The sequence below is a fragment of the Lucilia sericata genome, unplaced genomic scaffold (genome assembly GCF_015586225.1).
Source record: "Lucilia sericata isolate MDLA Ls3-8-SP2 unplaced genomic scaffold, ASM1558622v1 Contig000161F_arrow, whole genome shotgun sequence".
In the NCBI taxonomy this organism is placed as follows: Eukaryota; Metazoa; Arthropoda; class Insecta; order Diptera; family Calliphoridae; genus Lucilia; species Lucilia sericata.
In genome coordinates, this window is record NW_023994191.1 from 517,602 (window position 1) to 541,435 (window position 23,834).

The window sequence follows — 23,834 nt, forward strand, 5'->3', positions numbered from 1 at the left end:
CCTTAGATTAGACTTGGCAATTTTACTTGCGCAAGTAAAATGTTTATATGTTTTGTTGTTAAGAACATGAATCGACTTTTCTCCTTCAGAAATTATTAAAATTTAATTTGTAGATTCCCACAACAAGCAGATTGTTTTAAATGTGCTACGTTTTTCTTTGCGTACAAAATGTTTCTTACTAGGCTTTGCAACTAAGAGCGGGGTTTTGAGATGGCAATCAAATGCCAAGTAATAATCAGATTAGTTAATCTTAAAATAAATTTAATCTTATGTTAATCCCCTTTGATGTTTTTGAGTACAAGATTAAACTTCGCAGTGTTGCCATACAAAACAACAGAAAACGTCACGGTTTGTTATCAAAACAATGCATATTTTATAAAAAAGAGGAAGAAAATTGTAAATTTAATATGAAAATTAATGAAAACTTAAATTAAAAACAAAAAAATGTATTTTGAAGTGTCCATAATTTATACTAATCAATAAATAGAACATTTTAATGCTTATATTTATAAAAATGGTATTAATTTTTTTTTTTGCATCAGCTGTTTACACTTTTGCATTTCGTGCTTAAGTTTAAACCACCTCCGTTGGGCGCTTAAACTTGCAAACAAAATTAACTAATTGAGTAATCAAAAACATCTTTCAAGGATTAATTTTAATTTAATCGCTAATCTTTCACCTAAAAATTGGCCCTAAGTGGTCATCTCCTCCACAAAAGCTTTGAAGAAATATTCAGGATTTTCCCTCGAAATATTCTTCGATAAAAATAATCTTTCTTATGCTGCCTAAAATTCAACACGAAATCTTTATTTGATCGGATTGCATATAAAGTGAAAGGCATTATTATTTTGTAGTATTCCAAGTTGAAATGGAAGTAGATTTTCCATAATGTGGCTTGGAAACAAATTTTGTTCCTACTGTATGAGAAAGACACGGTTCACACAAAGTAACTTTTCTTGTGCCACTTTTTGATATTGCAGGAGGGAGAATAAAAAAGAATGATGTTTCTATATTCTTCTCTCTTCCAAATGGAATCAAAAATATAAAAGTTGCTGTGTAAGAACGCATAGCTAACTGCGGCAACTACTGTAAACTCTATTTTTGTACCTACAGCCCAGAAATTATTTGGAACACTATGATTTCAGTCATTTTATAATTGAAGTTGTAAAAAACGGGTTGTGTCCAATTAAAACGGATTCCTCTCATCATAGTGACTTGAATCATTCATTTTGGTTCAACAACTAGAAAAGTTTTTTGTCTTTCCTACACTTCATTTTATCTAGTACATTATTTTCCTCAGGAGCCAATTCACTAGATTCCAAATGAGATTATGGTTGCATTTGTATTCTGGGTTTTACGCATAGTTTTAAAGACCATCTATGTAGTTAAGACATGCCAAAATTTACATGATCGGGTTTCATCTCACTTATCAAAATTACAACAGATTTTTTCAGCCTTGACATCTCCGTTAATCATTGTGCAGAGCTTTTCAAATAAAATATCTGTATTTTCGAAACCAGTTTTTTGTTAATTCAGATTTATGGTTTGTATGTACAATTTTCTATCTGACGAAATAACTATCTATCTATCTATCTATCTATCTATCTATCTATCTATCTATCTATCTATCTATCTATCTATCTATCTATCTATCTATCTATCTATCTATCTATCTATCTATCTATCTATCTATCTATCTATCTATCTATCTATCTATCTATCTATCTATCTATCTATCTATCTATCTATCTATCTATCTATCTATCTATCTATCTATCTATCTATCTATCTATCCATCTATCTATCTATCTATCTATCTATCTATCTATCTATCTATCTATCTATCTATCTATCTATCTATCTATCTATCTATCTATCTATCTATCCATCTATCTATATATATATCTATCGAACTAACTAACTAATTAGCTAACTAAATATCTAACTAACTAACCCGGACTTCCATCTATTCTCTCAGTTTATTTATTACCATTTTTATCGAAAATTATTATTTTTAATAGAAAATTTCAATTAATCACTCCACGGTTCATCAGAGATTAAAGATAAACTTCTGCGGATAGATGCATCAACTTTTGCTGAACGTTTGCAAAAACTTTCTAGTGGGTTTCTCGTCTTCATACCCCGCACAGCTCTGCACTGTGGAGGATATTAAAATCAGTGCATAGAAATATTGGTCACACACCCTAGAAGAGTTTTATTTTTAGTTATGTACGTCTATTGGTCCATTAAGAAATGCGTCATTATGGTCCATATTATTGCATACTTTTTTTTTAATTACCTACAGCATTCATGATAAATAGAAACATTATTTTTTGAATATTTCGCACTAAATACTAATATTATTCTATAGTTTCCGTATTGATAACATTCTCCTCCGGTAGTCGACTCTTTTTAATACTGAAAACAATCAAAACTGTTTTGTAACTATTAAAACAAACATAAAAGTTTTAGTCCTTACTTTTGTTCCAATAATATCCAAATCTTTCTTCTGAAAACAGACGATAAAAAGATCATTGTTCCTTGAACGGCCTCAGCAATTGAAAATTTCAAGATTTTTAAGGACCAAGGAATAACCAGTATTATGAATAAACGCAAGAAAATAATGGCACTATAAAAATAAAGATATAAAACAGTGAAATCTAAACATAACATAATCTAAACTTCAATACAGAGGTTTAATACTTGCTTCTTTTTGAAAATCAGTTTATTATGTGTCCCACTGTCTCTCCTCTTTGTTATAACTACCATTATGTGGAACAACTTTATACAATTGAAAAATAAAATTAAAATAGATGGAATGATAATTTGAAGTGAAGACCATCTTTGATCTGTAATAGCAAAAGGGAATTGATTAGAAATTCTTTATTAAAAGCATATCTTAAAAATGTAATTATGTACCAAGTTACGGGATCAAAAGACAATCTAAAAAATACTTACTATTCCACCATAATACTTCTTCAAACATTTCTTCACTTTCCAAAGGATAACTTTTAGACAATTTTTTAAAAATTATCAAACTAGATGCCAGAAAAACATTCAAGCCGACGCACAAGCAGTATATAGTAAACAGCTTAGACATCATTTTAGATTTGCAATTTCTCCAAATATCATAAGAGAATATACTTAGCCATGAAATGGCAATTATATGAAGAACTAAACCTGTAAAACCTTAATAGAAAAACAATCGTATTTATAAAAAAAGTTTTAGAAAATATAAAAAGATCTCACCCATTATAATAATCCATATACCATTCCATAGAAAATACATTGAATTAAGAAGAGCAAATATGACATTACTCATGGTTATCGCGAAAAGATAATAGAAATATAGTTTACCACTCAGATTTTCTCTTAATTCTTTTAAAAAATGATATAACAATGTGGTGGGAATTAAAAATAAAATAGATATAAAGCCTGAAATTAAATTAGATTCACAAAATTTGATGTCATTTTATTTTACTGGAAATATATTTTAAAATTATTTTGCAAATATGAACTTGACCTTACGTGACATTTGTAAAGGAATATAACTTTACCTTTTACCTCGATAATTTTCAAATTTTTTGATGTAGTTAGAAATTTCATCAGTGTGAACGTACCTTTGCTGAATTTATTCTTTTCGAGGTTATCAGCGTTTAAGAGGCAAGTAAATGGTTTTAATGTATAAATGGAATTATCCGATGAATGCGGCGAATAACAAAATTCAGAACTTTCGTATCGTTTATAAGGCGTTTGCAACAATCCTGTCTGGAAAAGGTTAAAAATTAAATCATTTTCTTGGAGTCCAGGTTTTATATCTAAATCATAAACTCAATAAAATTCACTCATACAAGTAGAGTATTTCAATCTTAACTATTGTGATTCATTTTAAATTACACTCTTGCAAAATTTCCTTCATTTTCGATTTATTTTTATCCTTAACTTACTTGAGACAATGTCGTGGTATCTGCAATAAGATTTAGTGTCATTGATTCCAAACAGGGTAAACCAATTTCAATAATAAATTCATTCAGAATATCCGACACTTTAAATTTGCCAACAAGTCCTTCTATTCGTAATTGCCAAATCATTAAAATATCATTCCTAAGTTTTTCACACTTTTTTGTAATTTCATCGAAATATTCATCCTTTTCACAACACAATCTAATACAAGGATATTTATCACAAATGCAACCTCTCACATGCAACGGCACCGATTTTTTCGTTCCCCATAATACAGCATAATCATAGAGAGCTAAAATCTCAGGTGGTATTATTTTTCCCTGATACAAAAAAGAACCATTTTGATATTTATGATGATTTGTTAAATTCACCGTATTCTCATAAGCACATTTGGGTTCTTTGTCAATGTTTAATGTTGATACTAAAGAAATTCGGTAATACAGATGCCATGTCAAGAGTAAGAAATATATTTCAAAATCCATTAAAAATTGATGTTTTAATAAATTTATTTGTTAATTGCTATATAGCGATACGTTATTAATTAATAGAATAATTTCTTGTGACTATTTTCACAATGGCTAGTTCCATTTGAATTTACCAAGCTGCAGTTACTTACAGTTATCGCGAAAAGTAATCATACATAAAATGTTTTACATATTTTTTTTTATAAAAATACTTCTAAAATGTTTAATTAAATATTATATTTCATTTTAAATTATTTGAACAATAAGTGGTTGTTTTTATTTGTGAGTTACTGTATGTTTTAATTTTAAATAGTTCTATAAAGTTACAAAAATAGTTGCAGAATATACGTGTATGTAAGTAAATCAATAAAATATAAATAATATACAGTGGGCACAATAGCAGAATAGTTTTTGAAAAGCTTTAGACTCATGAGTCATGACAGAACTAGAGAGGTAACTGTCTCACTAAAACAATACAAAAACATGTATTTTGTTTCGTATTAGGATTAGCTTAATGTCAAAAATTTCATACTAAATGTAAACAAATAACATGTAAACAATAAAATGTAACAAATACATACTAAATGTAAACAAATAACTTCATAACAATAACAACTTTTGACAGCAAGCACAAAATACAAAAAAATAACCAGCAGCTTTATCGCAGTCACCTTTTTTATTATGCCATGAACTATACTTTGACAGTATCTTCCAAATCGAAATAATAACTAAATATGACGAAAACGTCTCGCATAAAAAATATTTACGCTTTAAAATTAAACGTTTACCAATAAAAGTTCGTTGTGATTTACCTCCGTACAAGTCAACGAAAATCTTTGATCCCAAGATAGCAGCCGCATAACGAAATTAGGCCAAACAATGTAACAACAAGAAATCGGAATAAACGATTGAATACTTTGAATAAGATTCGCTACATGAAATGAAAACTCGCTATTCCAAGACTGTCTACCTAACCGCAGAAAGCAATAGATTTAGAATTTTAGTTAAAGGAATCAGCGAGATGACATGAAATCGTAGTGAATACAGCAACTTGCTAAGTGATCGTACTTCGGACGTTACCAGGATTGAATGTAATAACACTGATTTCTAGGAAATAATGGGCAGGCACAATCCTGGAATATTAGTGCAGAGTTATTCTTAGAAGTCTGCTGTCCCAGGGATACAAGTTTCTTAATACTAAGCCAAATAGATAACATATGTATCTGTAGAAAATGGTTCAGAAAATGCGGATATAACCTGCGATCACGTAGTAATAGCTGACTTAAAACTGTCCATAAGGGCTGAGTTGGCGACGAATGTTTATGAACAATCTTGCAAATAATGCCGTGTTCTATCTAAAACGATAATTTGTGGATCAAATGTGTGTAGTATAGTCATAGACATCTATAGTCTTATTGTCTTTGAAAAACTTTTCGTTTCCATAGACGAAAATAGAACATGGATCCTTCTGATGAACCCATAAAGATCGAAAGACTGATAAAACCACCATAAGAACAATTAAGACTTTCCTAAATGGTGTAAACAAGGCTGCATACTATCACTTGAAAAATTTCTCATCAACGCGGCAACCGAACGTAAAATGAGAACCTTAGGTTAGGTTAATGAGACAGTCGGCCAAAGACCACTTAATGGTCCCGTTGTGTTACCCTATAACGCTTCATACCTCGACACACTGTTTGTACATTACATATCCATGTTCAACATGGAATCGAACCAACCAGAGATACGAAGGAATGATGTTTGTATTAATATAAAAAGAGCCGCTAGTTCATGCAATATCGGACTGCTAAAGTTCTAATGTCGGCAGCGAAATCCCAATATGACTGGACTGTTTATAGTAAAAACATTAATTAAACTTGATAATAATTTTATTTGCTTTAAATCGGTGGAGATAAACATGAATATAACACACAAAATACAGATATTATTCTAAAGATTCTGTATCGATAACATTCTCATGCGGTATTCGAACCATTTTAAATCTGCAAAGAACAAATGTTATTACATAATAAATAAAATTTGATTTAGTTCTTACTTCATTTTCAATAAAATCCAAATCTCTTTTCTCAAAACAGACGATAAAAATATTATAGTTCCTTGCATGGCATCGGCAATTGAAGGTAAATAGATTTTAAAGAACCAAGGAATAACTAATATTACAAATAAACGTATGAAAATAATTGCGCTATAAAAATAGAGTTATAAATAAGGATTTTAACTTGTAGGCACTATCTGATAATACTTACTTCTTTTTTAAAAACAGTTTATTATGTGTCCCACTGTCTCGCCTCCTTGTGATAATTATTGTTAATAGAATTAATTTTCCACAATTGAAAAGTAAAATTAAAACAGTTGGAATGATAATTTGAAGTGAAAACCATCTTTGATCTGTAATGTACATATGTATGTAAATTCTCTGAACAATACTACATTATATTTTGCTAGATTCTGGAAATAATCAAACATGTTCATACTCACTATTCCACCACAATATTTTATCAAGAATTCCTCCGCTATTCACAAGATAACTTTCAGACATCTTTCCAAAAATTATAAAGCACGATGCCAGGCAAGCAATCGAACCAACAATTACACAATATATGGAAAACAGTTTAGAGTTCGCTTTACTATTGCGATCTCTCCAAATATAGTAACCGAATACATTCAGCCATAATATCGCAATTGTATGAATAACTAAACCAGTAAAACCTTGTAGAAATAGTTTTGTATTAATAAAAACGAACGAACCTCATTATTCGAGGAAGTAATTCCGGTCATAATAACTCACCAATTATAATAATCCATATACGACTCCATAGAAAATGCGTTAAATTAAGAATAGCAAAAATTATATAACTCATTGTCATCCCATAAAGATAACAAAAATACAGTTTACCACTCAGATTTTTCCTTAAATCTTTAAGGAAATAATACAAAAGTGTGGTGGATATTAAAAATAGTAACGATATAAAACCTGAAATTAAATTTTATTTAATAGATCTTTAATTAAACTTTAATTGAGCGGCTAATCGATTTACCTTGTACTTCGATATTTGTCCAACTTTTCCATGTCGTTAAAAATTTCATCAGTGTAAATGTACCTTTCCTGAATGTGTTATTGTCTGGGAGACAAGTAAATGGTTTTAATATATAAGTGAAATTATTCGTCAAATGTGGTGAGTAACAGAATTCGGAACTTTCAAAACGATTATATGGAGTTTGTAAAAATCCGGTCTGTAAATAGATAGAAAACAATTAATTTACTCGAAAACTAAAATTAATCTAGTCCAGTCTTAGTCTAAACTATAGTCCAGTCTTAGTCTAAACTATAGTTCAGTCTATAGTCTAAACTATAGTTCAGTCTATAGTCTAAACTATAGTTCAGTCTATAGTCTAAACTATAGTTCAGTCTATAGTCGAGGCTTTAGTCTTGACTACAGTCGAGACTTTAGTCCACTTTTTAGTTCAATCTTAACTCCAGACTATAATGCAGTCTATTGTATAGTCGACTGTCGAGACTTTAGTCCAGTCTACAGTCGAGACTAAAATAGTAAAGCTTATAGGCGAGTCTGTAGTCCATTCAAGAGTCCTATCTATAATCCAGACTGTAGTCCAGTTTATAGTCTGTATTCCCTTCTGATTCATGTTAAAAAAATATCTTGCAAAATGTCATTAAGTTTATGTTCGTTCTTACCCACACAACAACTCACTTGAAATAATGTTGTGGTATCTTCAATTTTCTTAAGTGTCATTGATTCCAAACAGGGTAAACCAATTTCAATAATGAATTCATTCATAATATTACTGATTTTAAATTTGCCAGAAAAGTGTTCTATTCGTAATTTCCATAGCATTTCTATATCCTTATTCAATTTTTCACAGTTTTTGGTAATTTCATCGTAGTATTCATCCTTTTCACAGCACAGTCTAATGCAAGGATATCTATCACAAACACAACCTCTCACATGCAACGGAACCGATTTATTTTTTCCCCATAATACAGCATAATCATAGAGAGCTAATATCTCAGGTGGTATTATTTTTCCCTGATACAGAAAAGAATCATTTTGATATTTATGATAATTTGTTAAATTCACAGTGTGCTTAAAATCACATTTCGATTGTTTGACGATGTTAAGTGTGGATATTGGTGAAATTTCGTAATAAAGATGCCATATTAAAAGTATGCAATGTATTCTAAAATTCATTTTAAGAATTGTTTAAGCGACACTATTAATTAATTAAATGATTTGTTTGCAACTGTTAACAGAATGACAAATTCAATTTGTATTTGCCATCTACAGTTTTCTCTAAAGGTAATCATATAGAAAATACATATGTTTATTAAAACACTTCATGCAAAAAAGTTGATATAATGAAACAAAATAAAAATAATTCCGTTGAATAATAAAACTTCGCTTATACTACTTTTTTCACCAACATCTTACATTTTTACTGTGAGTCACGGTATGTTTTAATTTTAAATACGTAACTGTAAAAAGCATAGCTGTTAAGTAACGATTAGTAATCATTTAACATTAGTAATGCAATTATTTTTATTTAATAGTTAATTTCAATGATTAAAAACGATTATTTTCAATTTTTCACGAAAAGTAATTTATTTCTTAAATAATAACCAAATGATGGACCGTTCTGAATGTATAGATAAAAAAAATATATTTATGTAGAATTTTATACCGATATCGTTATTAATTTATGACTAAGTGATGGTCAATTAGCTACCGATCCGGAAAAAAGTTGTATACATAGGTATATACATAACATATTCGTGTAGAATTTTGCCCCGATATGATCAACTAACTAAATAATAGTTAGTTAGTTAGTTAGTTAGTTAGTTAGGTAGGTAGGTAGTTAGTTAGTTAGTTAGTTAGTTAGTTAGTTAGTTAGTTAGTTAGTTAGTTAGTTAGTTAGTTAGTTAGTTAGTTAGTTAGTTAGTTAGTTAGTTAGTTAGTTAGTTAGTAGTTAGTTAGTTAGTTAGTTAGTTAGTTAGTTAGTTAGTTAGTTAGTTAGTTAAGTTAGTTAGTTAGTTAGTTAGTTAGTTAGTTAGTTAGTTAGTTAGTTAGTTAGTTAGTTAGTTAGTTAGTTAGTTAGTTAGTTAGTTAGTTAGTTAGTTAGTTAGTTAGTTAGTTAGTTAGTTAGTTAGTTAGTTAGTTAGTTAGTTAGTTAGTTAGTTAGTAGTTAGTTAGTTAGTTAGTTAGTTAGTTAGTTAGTTAGTTAGTTAGTTAGTTAGTTAGTTAGTTAGTTAGTAGTTAGTTAGTTAGTTAGTTAGTTAGTTAGTTAGTTAGTTAGTTAGTAGTTAGTTAGTTAGTTAGTTAGTTAGTTAGTTAGTTAGTTAGTTAGTTAGTTAGTTAGTTAGTTAGTTAGTTAGTTAGTTAGTTAGTTAGTTAGTTAGTTAGTTAGTTAGTTAGTTAGTTAGTTAGTTAGTTAGTAGTTAGTTAGTTAGTTAGTAGTTAGTTAGTTAGTTAGTTAGTTAGTTAGTTAGTTAGTTAGTAGTTAGTTAGTTAGTTAGTTAGTTAGTTAGTTAGTTAGTTAGTTAGTTAGTTAGTTAGTTAGTTAGTTAGTTAGTTAGTTAGTTAGTTAGTTAGTTAGTAGTTAGTTAGTAGTTAGTTAGTTAGTAGTTAGTTAGTTAGTTAGTTAGTTAGTTAGTTAGTTAGTTAGTTAGTTAGTTAGTTAGTTAGTTAGTTAGTTAGTTAGTTAGTTAGTTAGTTAGTTAGTTAGTTAGTTAGTTAGTTAGTTAGTTAGTTAGTTAGTTAGTTAGTTAGTTAGTTAGTTAGTTAGTTAGGTAGGTAGTTAGTTACTTTGTAAGCTAGCTAGCTAACCAGTTAGTTAGTTAGGGTTCCTCAAACAGAATGATTTGACCTAGGATCAAGTCAGGAAGCCTTATAATCTTGTACCACGGAACCGAAGAATGTTAGTTAAAAGACTGATCGAGACAACGGATACCCCACAGAGGAGTGACTGTGAGAATACTGTTGGAAAATGAATAAGATACGTGGTATACACTCGTATGAACGTGTTCGATTGACACCATAGTATTTCCCTCCAATTGTGTTCCGGCTTGCCATTTTTCCATACCTGACTTAGTTACTTTGTAAGCTAGCTAGCTAACCAGTTAGTTCCCAGCAAACAAATTTTGCAGCAGTGCAAAGTGAATGTAAGTTTCATAACTTCTTTAATAACAGTGCTAATACAACTCATTCTAAATTCCTTCCAAAATTCAACCTGTTCCACAGTTAAAAAATTCCTTTAAAACTTCAAAAATTAATTCAGATTCTTAATTTAATCAAATGAAATTTGTGTGTTATTAGAAATATTTTTGATTATTAATATTATTTTATATAATTTCCCATATTTATTTTAATATTTTCCTTAAAAATATTTAAAATGTCTTCTAAAAATACAGACAAAACAAATAGCTTGAACCAATGAAACATCGTTTTCGAATCATCGAATTTGCATTGGTTCGCTTATTCAATCGATTATTATCCAATGACACGCTAATGTTAAAATCATGCATGTTTCACCTAAATCGAACCACTTCGTCATCACTTGCACCTCTGACTAAACAACATCTTTGTCATGTAACTTTTTGCTGGGATAGTTATAATTCCTCAAAAAAAATGATTTCACCTGGGATCAAGCCAGGAAGCCTTATAATCTTGTACCACGGAACCGAAGAATGTTAGTTAAGAGACTGATCGAGACAACAGATACCCCACAGAGGAGTGACTGTGGGACTACTGTTGGAAAATGAATAAGATACGGGGTATACACTCGTATGAACGTGTTCGATTGACACCATAGTATTTCCTTCTCTATCCAATTGTGTTCCGGCTTGCCATTTTTCCATACCTGACTTAGTTACTTTGTAAGCTAGCTACATAGCTAACCAGTTAGAAGTTTCATAACTTCTTAAATAACAGTGCTAATATAACTCATTCTAAATGCCTAAGTTCTAATATAACTCATTCAACTTGTTCCGCAGTAACAAGTAAGAGAGCTATATTCGGCTATGCCGAATCTTATATACCCTTCACCATAGTGTATTTAAAAAATATAAATTTTATAAAATTTAAATTTATGTACCTATGTACATATTTAATTTTCCCGATTATATCATTATTATAGCAATAGCAAAACAAAATGAACAACAACAACGCTAAACGAAATAAACACTCAAAAAACAAAATACACAAGGCAGTAAAACCAACAGACATCCAAACATACGAAACGAAATACACAAAAAAACAAAAACAAAATACACAACGCAATGAAACCAACAGACATCAAACATACGAAACTGTACACCAACAAACAAAAACAATATACACAAGGCAATGAAACACACAGCCATCCAAACATACAAAACTGAATACACCAAGAAACAAAAACAATATACACATGCCAATGAAACACACAGCTATCCAAACATGTGAAACGAAATACTCAATGAATAAGCAGTGTTGTTGTTGTTGCTTATTAATCAAAACATGAAAAAAGTTGTCTATTTTTATGAAATTTTCAGAGGTTGTCTCGGATTTTTGCTTATATCTCTATCATTTATGGACCGATTTTGCTGATTTTAAATAGCGATCTTCTCGAAAGCATGTCTAACAGAATTATTGAAGATTCGGATCTCGCCGATATCTGGGGTCCTCTAAAAACTGATTTCAACAGACAGACAGACGGACAGACAGACAGACAGACGGACATGGCTTAATCGACTCCGCTATCTATAAGGATCCAGAATATATATACTTTATAGGGTCGGAAAATTATATTATAGAAATTACAAACGGAATGACAAACTTATATGTATATGTATACCCTTCTCACGAAGGTGAAGGGTATACAAATACAGATAAAACAAATAGCTTGAACAAATGAAACATCGTTTTCGAATCATCGAATTTGCATTGGTTCGATTATTCAATCGATTATTATCCAATGACACGCTAATGTTAAAATCATGCATCTTTCACCTAAATCGAACCACTTCGTCATCACTTGCACCTCTGATTAAACAACATCTTTGTCATGTAACTTTTTGCTGGGTTGGTTAGGATTCCTCAAAAGGAATGATTTGACCTTGGATCGAGCCAGGAAGCCTTATAATCTTGTACCACGGAACCGAAGAATGTTAGTTAAAAGACTGATCGCGACAACAGATACCCCACAGAGAAGTGACTGTGGGAATAAATGAGAAAATATTTAATAGATGGGTTAAGGCAAGCTCTGAACTATCGAAAAGAGAAGAAAAGAACTGTATTGACGCTAAGAAATAAGGGAAAAAGTGTACGTTTTATTACCAGAACCTCGGATCGTTCCTTATCTTTTGCAAAAAATGCGCTTAAGAGACAACCATCAGCTGTACACCGTGGAAATCCAAAGAAAACATCTCCAACAACGGATAATCGCATAATTACTATGGCAAAAAAGACCCTTTCATCTCTTCCAGAGCCATTTCTGCAGATATTGGTAACGTAATTTCTTCCCGAACGGCTCGTTGAAGACTATACAATGCCAATTTATCTGGTAGAATAGCCAGAAGAATTCCTTTGCTTCGGCCAAAAAAATTAAAGATAGGGCTAACTTTCGCCAGAATTTACTCAAATTGGTCCGGACCAGAGGGTGAATACAAAATGGGTTAATATCGTATGGACCGACGAAACTAAAATTAATTTCTTCGGAAATGGCTTGGCTAGGAACGTATAATGCCCCAAAGGTAAAGAATTCCATGTTCGTTTTACTAAGAAGACGGTCAAACACGGCGGAGGCAACATAATGGTTTAGGGCTATTTCTCGTGGAACGGTATTGGTCTTATTCATCGGATTCTTTGGACATCCTAGAAAATGTGCCAGGATTGGTTTAAGGGTAATGATGTGGTCTTACTGGACTGGTCAAGTCAGTCACCTGACCTCAACCCAATAGAAAACCTTTGGGGAGAGTAAAAAAGAAGAGTAGCTAATGAATGTTTTCAAAATAAGAATCAATTACGGGCCTTTATCCAGAAAACGTGGTACGAAATACCAGTGGAAACCTGCCGTAAACTGATCTTCTGTATGCCAAAAAGGGTGGTTAAAGTTATTCATGGTTGTTACACACGATACTACCAAACAAAAATTGTAATGAACAAAAAAATTTTAAAATATTGAATTAGTTTTACTTTTCTGGTACCTTTGCTGAATGTACTTATTTTTTTGTCCACCATTTTAAAACATTTTTAAGAAGACTAAAAGCAGTTTAGGATCTTAATTTATTTTTCTTTCGTATTTTTATTTTAAATCTTATAAAAATTTAATTATGTTCAGTTTTTAATCTATCTTCAATAAATATTTTATTATACGCTGTTAAAACAGAACTTTACTGTTTTTATTTTTTTAGTCCACATGTGTATATAATTTTCAAAACGACTTCATCCCTTTATTAATTATACAATTTGTCTTTATAACTTTATTTAAATTTCTTTACTTTAATTACATCTGTATTATTTCTAATCTAATTAAAATGAACAATAATTTTCTTTTAGACTGTGTTTAGGAAACAATGTTTAACATTTTTTTTAGAACAAATTTCGAAATATAATAATAAAACTTTAAGTTTTCCATTGTTAAATGATGAGTGGATAAGACATGTTATACAACATTTTTAGCTTCACGTGGTATGCGATGAGTTAAATACTGAGCTGGTATGAAACCGGTATCACCTAAATATTTTATGGAAACATTACCAGATGGTTGTATGGTCAACCAGGTAATGGAAGCATGATTAATATTAATTCTCAACCAGGCTTCTGGAGGAAATTGCAAAGCACGACAAACAAAGTAACGTATAACATTTCCATGGCCCACAATTAGAGTGTAGGTGTCGTTCTTTTCACTGGGATCAGCACGATGGAAATAACGTCTAAAGCCGGCTTCAATGCGTGCTCCATCTCGGAAAAACTGCTACAGTAGTGGTTGTGGAAAAAAGAGAAAAGAAATGAAAAACTATTTTTTTAATTATAATGAATTAAATACAAACTCACAGATTCTTCTGGTCTCCAGTGTCCTACTGGTGGTTGTGGCGGAATGGGAGCACCTTCCCGTATATAAGGACAGTGTTTTACATCTTTCGGATTAAAATTAATCTCTTTCAAAATAATGTCGGCAGTTTCTTGAGCTCTGGTCATTGTTGAAACTATCACTTTGTTCCATTTAATACCCAATTCATCAAGTCTTTTTCCAGTGTACTTGGCCTGTAGACGACCCCTTTCAGTGAGGCGGTGTGTATCATCACTATCGCCTGCATCGAGATATTCACCGTGCCTAATGAGTATAATGTGTCGGGCCGCTTTTGGGCAAGACTTTTCCAATTCACTGTTGTAACGATTTTGTTCTTGAGGTGTATCATTTTTCATTGGCTTCACAAGACTCTTTGGACTGCGACAATCCCAATTGGTATCCCACAATGCGCAAGGATTAACCGGTTTGTCGCTGTTTGTCCATGAAGCATGCACCATATTATGAGGCTCTTTTGCACGCTGATAGAAATAAGCACCCAAACCAGCACCAGTACCTACAGCTACAACTCCAAATTTCCGAACACTCGCCCACATCACCATATCTTTTTTAATACTTTTTTAACAAATTCCCTCACAAATTCCTATAAAACAAAATGCAATTTTGCCGGAAACCTGCGCTGACCAAAATTAAAGGCAACGGCGGTTGACACTAAATATTTTAGCGGCGGCTAAAATTTGTATAATTTCAACATTTTGTTTTGAATTTTTAAACAGTATTACCTAAACGACCCTGTTTGTTTATATCATATCTGAATATAAAATTGCGTATTATTTAGTCATCACTGAAATGCAACTATGAATTAATACAAATTTCAATTCATGTGAATATCCATGATGTGATAATTCTTAGTGCAGCCTGCATATACATATCTTTGTATATGTAAATTTTTAATTAAAGTAAATTTGTTTTTTTTTTTCAAAATAAATTTATTTTTTAACACGATCTACAATCCATCTTGAACACAACAATTTTTTATAATTTTAAACGTAACGATTGTTCTACAAAAACCATCTTTGTTTCATTCTGTACGTTTCCCTTTGCATTGCTGACATCTGGTAGAAAAACGCATAGTTGGAAAATAAAAGTAGCAAATATACCATTCACAATAGTAAACATTTATGTTTTGGATTTTTTTGTTGAAGGAACACGTGCATTGAAAAAAATACGAATATATTTAAATAAAATGAAAATTAAAAAGGATAAAAAGCAGGAAAAACGTTCCCATGATGAAGAACCACCTAAAGAAGCGAAAGAACACAAAAAATCTAGCAAAAAACAAAAGCTAAACAACGAAGAACAGGAAAATGGTGATGACAAGACAGAGACACAGTCTACTCCCGCAACTGATAAATCATTTAAATCTGTAGATGCTAACATTTTCAAGTATTTCAAAGAACTTACTAACGATGAGGAAAAGACACGCATGGAAGCAGCTCTACACCTGCTCCAACAGATACATCGTACTAAAGAACCAGAAAAGGTAAGAAAAAATGTGGAAGATATCAAGAGAAAAATTCTTTAAAACGTGTAAATTTTTTTTATCGCAGAGACAAAAAGAGTTGGCTTATACCTTAAAACGTTTGATACGTGGATGTGGCGCCTCAACTAATGTTTCTCGAGCTGGTTTCTTTACTGGTTTGGTAGGCATCATGAAATCTTTTACTACGGAAGAACTTACAATGGAACAAATATTCGAAACTCTGAACAAAGAGTTACATGTGGGTGCCACCATCGCCAACAAAGAAGATGCTGATGCAGTTGTGGGTAAAATTTTAGTGTGTGGTGCTTTATTACATTCTGGTCGTTTAACAGAAGCAAACAGTGAATATTTGGAACAAGTAACAAATATTTTACTGCAATCCTCACGCCATCGGACTTATCATGCCTCTTTAGGTTTCTCTTTTCTTTGTGAAATTATTGAAGCGGTAAGTAATCAGAATGAAACTGATTAAAATTTTAGTTATTGAACGGTTGCAGTTAATTAAATTATATTCTATGCAAAAATTAAGATTATTTACTCATTCAAAGATTAATTGAAAATAATGCTAATATTTTACAGTTGTCACAGAAACAATTTGAATCATCCATTTGGCCTCTTCTTCAAAAGGAACTAATTAAACCCTGGCCTAAGCAATCATTGCAGACTATTCATTGCTTGATATCTGTGCAAAAAAAGTTTCCCAACGTTGTTAATGGCAAATTTTTGAAACTTCATTTTGGCGGTAACGAACTATTGAACCCAGAAAGTTTCCAATATCTGCATAAAATCTTTTGGGAACACAGCAATACCGATATTCTAACTCATCCAGCTTTTGAATGTTTCGGTTCTTACATAGCCAACACTAAATATTTAGCTCAATTTTGGAGTGACACTGTCGATCCAGGCCTAGAAAATCCCACAAAATTATTAGAAGTTGAAACTTTAAAGATATTGACCGATATTTTCGACAATTTAAATGTGGAGCAAACGAATGTGCACGATCTATTAACCGATAATTTTATGCGCATGTTTATTGAGGGTTTGAAAAATCTTAAACAAAAGAAGGATGAAACTCTGAAGGCTTTCTATGCTGATTTCTTAGAGTCTTTAGTAAAATGCTGTGGAAAACTTACCAAGGATGCCGCCAAAGTGGCTGTAATTAAACGTTTAATTTTACCTCCTGGTATCTTTAATATTGAAAAGTTTACTGGTCATCGTATAGTACATCAGTTGATTAACACTTTGGGCGAGGAGGGTGTAAAAGATGTTTTCCAGTTGTACAAGAGTATTTTCTTGGCCACTTTAGCCAAAAATCCAGAAAACTCTGCGGAGAATTGGTTGAATTTTGAACGTTTAAATGCCGGTTACACTTTGCAACATCTATTACAGCACAAGTCGGTACAGTCGTCTTATAAATGGCGTGAAGAACAATTGAAATTCCTTTTTACCTGTGGTATATTCTATGTAACAGACTCGGCTGAGATCTGCAAGAAAGAAGCAGCCGGCTCATTTAGCAAGGACTTTGCTGATCAATGCAAAAACATGTTTTACACTTGCTTACAAAGTAAATTGAGTGACGTCCAACAAGAACAGCAATTACTGTTTAATTTAGCCGAATACTGTCAAGAGAAAATGTCACAAAAACATGCAGCTAAATATTTCAGAATACAAAAGTTCGATGAAACTCTACAAAAATCATGGAATAGTATGTTTGAGAGTGTAGCACAATCGAATAAATCCGCAGTACAGGAAAAAGCAAACAAAAAGAAAAAGGCTTTGGAAACAAACAAAAAAGGTGACAATAAATTGCAAACCGTTTTTAATATATTGTTGTTGAATATGGGACTGCAATTGTTCCGTGAAGCTGAAATGGCCGGTCCTGCTGTTGATGATCTGTTGAAGTGCATGGAGAAGACCAGTCAGCAAACAAAAACTAAAAAGTCCAAAAAAACTAGTGCTTCCGAACAGGAAGAAGAGCCCGAATGGATAGAAGTTGTAGTGGATTTATTCCTACATCTTCTTTCGCAGAATAATAATGCTCTGCGGAATATTGTAAATGCCTTGTTCCCTCATCTGTGTGATAATTTATCTTTGTCAGCAGTGCATCAAATTTTGGCTATGTTGGACATGAAGGATGGCCATAATCCTTTAAGCACTAAAAATGAAGATGACGAAGAGGAAGATGACGGCGAAGAAGAAGAGGACGATGATGAAGAAATGGAGACTCAAGAAAATGGTGAAGATGCAGACAGCGATGAAGAAGATGAAGAGGACGAAGACGATGATGATGATGACGATGAGGCTGAAGAAGAAGATGATGATGAAGAAGGTGTTACTGCTAGCGACAAACTGCGCAACGCCATTTCTCAGGCATTAATTGCAAATGGCTCTGCTGTCGATGATGACATGGAATCAGTAGATCTAAATGAAATGACCGAAGAAGAAGGTCGTAAACTTGATGAGGCTTTAGCCAATGCATTTAAAGCTTTGAAGAAGACCAATGGTGGTGGCTCACAAACTAAAAAATCTAAAAGTTATCGCGTTAAAACCACAACTGTTATGCATTTCCGCATTAGAGTTCTAGATTTGATTGAAATATATTTGCAGCAAAAACCTTCTTTGCTCATTTCCATTGAAATAATGTTGGCTCTCTTTAACATGTTGGAATACTGCGTAGGTGATGAATTGAAGCCATTACAAACTAAAGTAGAAAAAGTTTTAACTAAGCTAACTTCACACAAAAATTACACCACCGATGAAGAACTAAAAGAAGATAACTTTGTAGATTTTATACGTTTGATTGTTGAGAAAAAAGCTCCTGCCGTTGTCTACGAGATCGTCAATAAAATGCGCAACAAATGTACATGTTTCCTAATAGCAAATGCCTCCAAAATAAATGCAGATGAGAATACCGACAAAATATTGAAACTCTGTCAGGAATATACTGAGGAATTTATCAAGTCACGCAATCCCACTGTAAACATTACTTTGCTCTCGGACATATTTAAATTGCGTTGGCGTAATGTTTGGAATATGGCCGAAGATCTGACTCAACACGGTCTCAGTGTACAAACTCGTACCTTTAGACGTATACAAATCTATGAAGTTTTATCTGTTCTCTACAAAAACCATGAACTGCAAAAACAAAACGAGGAATTGACAAAGAAACATTTTAAGAAAATTGAAAAATCCCTCAGTAATCATTTGAAGGCGTTAGGTGAAAACACTTCTGTCAAGCATTCTCCCAAAGAGTTCCAAACTTTGTTAGATCTTTTACTAAATGCTGAAAAAACACATCAACGCCTTAAATTACAAAGTGTATTAACAGCCGAAAGTACATTAAATTCGGTCCAGAACCTAAGGAAACTAATACGTTTAGAGTCTGCCCAAATCTATCAACGTTTTTGCAATACATTTAAGCTGGAAGTGATACGCAATACAGAAGTACAAAACAAATCAAAGGCCCAACAACAAGTTTCCGAATCCGAAAGTGAGAATGATGATGAAACAAACGGTGATGAACAAGAAACAAAATCTGAATCAAAAGCTCAAAAACGTAAATCGGCCGCAAAAGATTTACGCAAACAAAAGAAGCAAAAGAAACAACAACGTTTAGAGGCAGCATCTCGTGGTCTCAATGGTGGCATAGGATTTACGCAAAGAAATGCTAAAAAAGTTAACAGTTTAGTTGAGAATGGCGACAGTGACGAAAATTAATCATAATTTAGTAATTATATATTTTAAATTATAAATGTAAACTTGATTTTTTTCATACATAATAAATTATGTAGAATTTTACTTTATTTTGATTTTTTTTATAACTTACATATTTAAGTTTATTTTTTTCTTATTCCAAAACATTAAAGTTGGATGTTAAAGATAAATTTCATTTTAAAATGTAACATAATTAAAAACTGTTTTTATATATAAATGTGTAATTTCATTTAATAAAAGTGGATCCTATAAATAAATAATAAAAACTATACATATTGATTTTTTATACAAATTCCAAGATTAAAGTTTTGAAAAAGTGGTTTGAAACTGCTTGATCTACACTGAAAATAATCCATGCCTAATATACACGAAAAATGTTGTACATTGTACGAAATGCTTCGTGGTTTCGCACCACGAAATTCTTTCGTAATATATACAAAATTGTACGAAATATTTTAGTAAAATGCAAAATAATTTTATATAATTTTAGAAAAAAAAATATTCATTTTACGATTTTTTAAAGACATAAATATTTTAGTTCTTTTAAAATAATTATCGTAAATTTAGAAAAAGATTTCGAATTAAAAAAAAACAAATTTTTTGTTTAAAAAAAAAAACATAAAAAATTTTACAGGAAATTAGGCAGCTAGTTTAGTTTAGTTTAGTTTAGTTTGAAAGGGTTGTATATCAATGTATACATCCACTCGGAGACCCAATGGTCCATTGTGAATCCCTTTAATAAAGAACAAGGAGAAAACAGAAGAAAACAGAAGAAAGGAGAGATGAGAAGAGTGAGATTTTCCCTCCAAAAAGAGAACAGAAAAAAGAAGTGGTCATGGAAGGGAAATCCTTAATTGTCTATTAACTGAAAATCCAAAAAGTTCCCCTAATGAAGCCCATAATGTCGCCTAGGTTACACCCTGCTACATCTCCTAGTTCATCGTGGAATCCTTTACCTAGCCATTTCAGTCTCAGACTCTGTAATCTGGGACAGTGGCATAAAATATGCTCTACTGTCTCCAGTTCTTCTTCGTCCTCACACAACCTGCAAAAATCCTGTGTGTTACCGACCCCATTACCCCTAAAGGCTCCAATTGAGCAGTGTCCGGTTATTACCCCTACTAAAATCCTTGTACTCTTCCTGTCCAATCCTAATAGCATTCTGGTTGCTTTTGGATTTAACATCGGCCATAGTGTCCTAGAAACCCTACAATCCAGTCTACTGTACCAGGATTGGTTGGTGGTTTTTCTGAAATATTCGGAAATTAGCCTATAGTAATGACAAATGGGGGGTTTTACCGAACTGACCCTTCTATCGAGCTCCAGATCCGAGCCCTGTCGGGCCAATTCATCTGCAATCTCATTACCCTGTATGTCACAGTGTCCCGGTACCCAACACAGCCTGAGTGTGTATAACCTGACTAACCCTTCCAGGTCTCTTTTGCAGCTGTTTACCAAGCTAGAATGTAACGTTTTACACTGCAAAGCTTTAAGAGCTGCCTGACTATCAACATAAATCGTCACTTCCGACCCCCTGGTAATGTGTGTCTTAATAATATCCACGGATTTCCATATAGCCAGGATTTCCGCTTGAAAAACGCTACATTCGTCCGGAAGTCTGTAGGACACTCTTATATTGTTGTCTACCAAATAAACCCCGGCACCTGTGCCAGAGTCCATCTTGGATCCGTCAGTGAAAACTGCACACCCCTCAAACAGTACTTCGGATCCTTCCCACTCATCCCTACTAGGAATCACTATTGAGGGTGTTACTCCGAAGTCCAGGGTCGTAACCAAATGATCAGAAATACCCTCCGTACTTCCCTCAATTCCTGTTAGACCTACCTCGTACAGTATTCTAGTGTGGCCTACCCGCTTTGGTCTTACTAGAGCTGATTCAAACAGTCTGAATAAGTTCCTAGCCGCTACACTCTCAACATATTTCTCAATTGGGAGCAGATTTAGAATAATATCCAATGCTGCTTGCGGTGTACTGCCCCTGGCACCTGTTATGCCGATAGAAGCACACCTTTGAGCCTTACTGAGTATTAATCTATAGCTGCATTTCCTCATTCCTACCCACCACACAGTACAACCATAGGTAATGATGGGCCTTACTACCGACGTGTAAATCCAATTTACCATGTCTGGTCGCAAACCCCAATTCTTACCAATAGAGTTTCTGCACGTGTAATAGGCATTGAGCCCCTTTTTAAGCCGTTCCTGTATATTCTTCTTCCAAGACAATTTTTGGTCGAGGAAGGTCCCTAGATACTTGGCTCCTTCCGATAATTTCAGTTCAACGCCGTCTAATCTCGGCAAGCTAAAACTCTCAACTTTATATTTCCTAGTGAAAAGTACTAGCTCCGTCTTAGATGGATTCACACCCAACCCATTCCTGTTTGCCCAGGTTGATAGATCACTTAGTGCTGACTGCATGACCTCACTGATTGTCGGGAGAAATTTACCTTTGACCAGTAGCACCACGTCATCCGCATAAGCGACTATCTTCCTACCTTTAGATTCAGAGATCCTTAGGATAGAGTTGACCGCCAGTAACCATAGTAGGGGAGATAACACTCCTCCTTGTGGTGTACCCCTGGTAACTCGTTTGCGAATCCTATCATCCCCTAAGGTTGAGTTGATAATTCTGCTATCAAGCATCGATACTATCCAACTCACTAGGAAATCCTGAACTCCGAGTACGACTAACGACTCTCTGATGGCCTCTATTCTAATGTTGTTAAAGGCGCCCTCTATGTCTAAAAACGCGGCTAGAGTATATTCCCTATGCTCTAAACCGTGCTCAATACAACCAACCACCTCATGTAACGCACTCTCAACCGACTTACCCTTTAGGTAGGCATGTTGAGCGTTGCTAATAAGACGGGTATCTATATTGCTCCTGAGATAAAGATCTATCAGACGTTCTAAAGTCTTCAGTATAAAAGACGATAGGCTGATAGGCCTGAAATCCTTAGGTTTCGAGTGGCATGCCCTACCGGCCTTAGGAATAAAGATTACCCTAACCTCTCTCCACCTTCTTGGAAGGTATCCCGTGAGGAGACACCTCTTGAAAATATCAGCTAGAAGTGCCAATGCGTCTTCAGGAATATTACAGAGCATGGCCGGAAAAACACCATCCGGACCCGGTGATTTATATGGGTCAAAAGTGTTCACCGCCCAGCCCAATTTGTCCCTAGTGACTATTTCATCAATATGACCAGATGAATAACTAGAAGCCCCAGGTCCTTGGACCCCCTGACTTAAGTCCCTATCATCTATATCAGCACAACCTGGGAAGTGAGTTTCCATAAGTAAAGAGAGTGTCTCTGAGCTGGACTCCGTCCACGAGTTGTCTTCACGCTGAATGTAACCTAAGGCCTTGGGGTCTTTGGCTAAAATTCTACGGAATCTAGACATCTCATTTACGTTGCCAACAGATTCACAGTAGTTCCTCCATGATATCTGTTTTGCTCTTTTGATCTCTCCCTTATACTTATTGAAACTCACTTTGTAGTTGTTCCAATCTTTTGGAAGTCTAGTAAGCTTTGCCTTATTAAACAACCTTCTAACCGTCGACCTTTGATCACGTAGTTCCCTGGTCCACCACTTAGGTTGCTTATGCCTACCCGGAAATCTCAACGGGCAGGATAGCTCATAGCTCTCCGTTAACACACTGGTAAATTTGTCTACAACCTTATCCAATTCGAGGGACCGCAGAACATTTATATCCATCTGCGAAAATCCTGACCGGACCCTGTTGTAGAATTTTAACCAGTCGGTTTTCCTACGGTCCCTAAAGGGTTCCTGCTTGGATTTACTCAAATTCACTGTGAAGGTAATCCGGCTATGGTCAGAGAACGAATAGTCGGTATGTACTTTCCAATCCCTAATAAGATCCTCATTTTGGTTAGTAAGGGTAATATCAATAACTGTTTCCCTATCTTTATTCCTAAACGTTGGCATATTGCCCCTGTTACAGATAATAAGATTCCATGCAGTAATGAAATTAAACACTAACTCACCTCTTTTATTAATGTCAGCACTGCCCCATTGACTGTGATGTGCGTTTGCATCACAGCCTAGTATCAGGATAGCGCCCT

The 23,834-nt window shown here is 33.2% G+C and overlaps 4 protein-coding genes across 7 annotated transcripts; 1 reads left to right on the forward strand and 3 right to left on the reverse strand.

Moving 5' to 3' along the window:
• Positions 1-1,973: 1,973 nt before the first annotated feature.
• On the reverse strand, positions 1,974-4,528 carry LOC119601416 (probable G-protein coupled receptor Mth-like 3). 2 transcript variants are annotated; one of them, XM_037952342.1, is made up of 7 exons: positions 3,948-4,528; positions 3,558-3,768; positions 3,250-3,435; positions 2,959-3,189; positions 2,708-2,849; positions 2,480-2,629; positions 1,974-2,418 (listed from the first exon to the last, which is right to left on the reverse strand). In XM_037952342.1, the coding sequence occupies exons 1-7, from the start codon at positions 4,443-4,445 to the stop codon at positions 2,361-2,363; spliced, it is 1,476 nt and encodes a 491-aa protein (XP_037808270.1). In that variant the 5' UTR covers positions 4,446-4,528; the 3' UTR covers positions 1,974-2,360. The 2 variants fall into 2 exon arrangements, with proteins under 2 accessions (XP_037808270.1, XP_037808272.1); XM_037952344.1 differs by having other exon boundaries at positions 1,975-2,418; positions 3,621-3,768; positions 3,948-4,508.
• A 1,770-nt stretch (positions 4,529-6,298) lies between these two features.
• LOC119601425 (probable G-protein coupled receptor Mth-like 3) lies at positions 6,299-8,709 on the reverse strand. Of its 2 annotated transcripts, none has more exons than XR_005231224.1 (7): positions 8,159-8,709; positions 7,487-7,682; positions 7,237-7,422; positions 6,927-7,157; positions 6,695-6,836; positions 6,484-6,598; positions 6,299-6,430 (listed from the first exon to the last, which is right to left on the reverse strand). XR_005231224.1 is itself a non-coding variant. In XM_037952359.1 (7 exons), the coding sequence occupies exons 1-7, from the start codon at positions 8,654-8,656 to the stop codon at positions 6,373-6,375; spliced, it is 1,461 nt and encodes a 486-aa protein (XP_037808287.1). In that variant the 5' UTR covers positions 8,657-8,709; the 3' UTR covers positions 6,299-6,372. The 2 variants fall into 2 exon arrangements, 1 of the variants encoding a protein (XP_037808287.1); XM_037952359.1 differs by having other exon boundaries at positions 6,484-6,633.
• A 5,187-nt stretch (positions 8,710-13,896) lies between these two features.
• On the reverse strand, positions 13,897-15,299 carry LOC119601392 (serine/threonine-protein phosphatase Pgam5, mitochondrial). Of its 2 annotated transcripts, none has more exons than XM_037952311.1 (2): positions 14,498-15,299; positions 13,897-14,414 (listed from the first exon to the last, which is right to left on the reverse strand). In XM_037952311.1, exons 1-2 carry the CDS (start codon positions 15,071-15,073, stop codon positions 14,106-14,108), a joined length of 885 nt encoding a protein of 294 aa, XP_037808239.1. In that variant the 5' UTR covers positions 15,074-15,299; the 3' UTR covers positions 13,897-14,105. The 2 variants fall into 2 exon arrangements, with proteins under 2 accessions (XP_037808239.1, XP_037808238.1); XM_037952310.1 differs by having other exon boundaries at positions 13,897-14,417; positions 14,498-15,297.
• Positions 15,300-15,471: 172 nt separating this feature from the next.
• On the forward strand, positions 15,472-19,999 carry LOC119601398 (myb-binding protein 1A; the record flags this gene model as incomplete). Its single annotated transcript, XM_037952318.1, has 3 exons — positions 15,472-16,014; positions 16,082-16,459; positions 16,594-19,999. Coding segments are annotated over 3 exons (4,059 nt in total), but the record flags the coding sequence as incomplete, so codon positions are not given.
• Between the last annotated feature and the right edge of the window lie 3,835 nt (positions 20,000-23,834).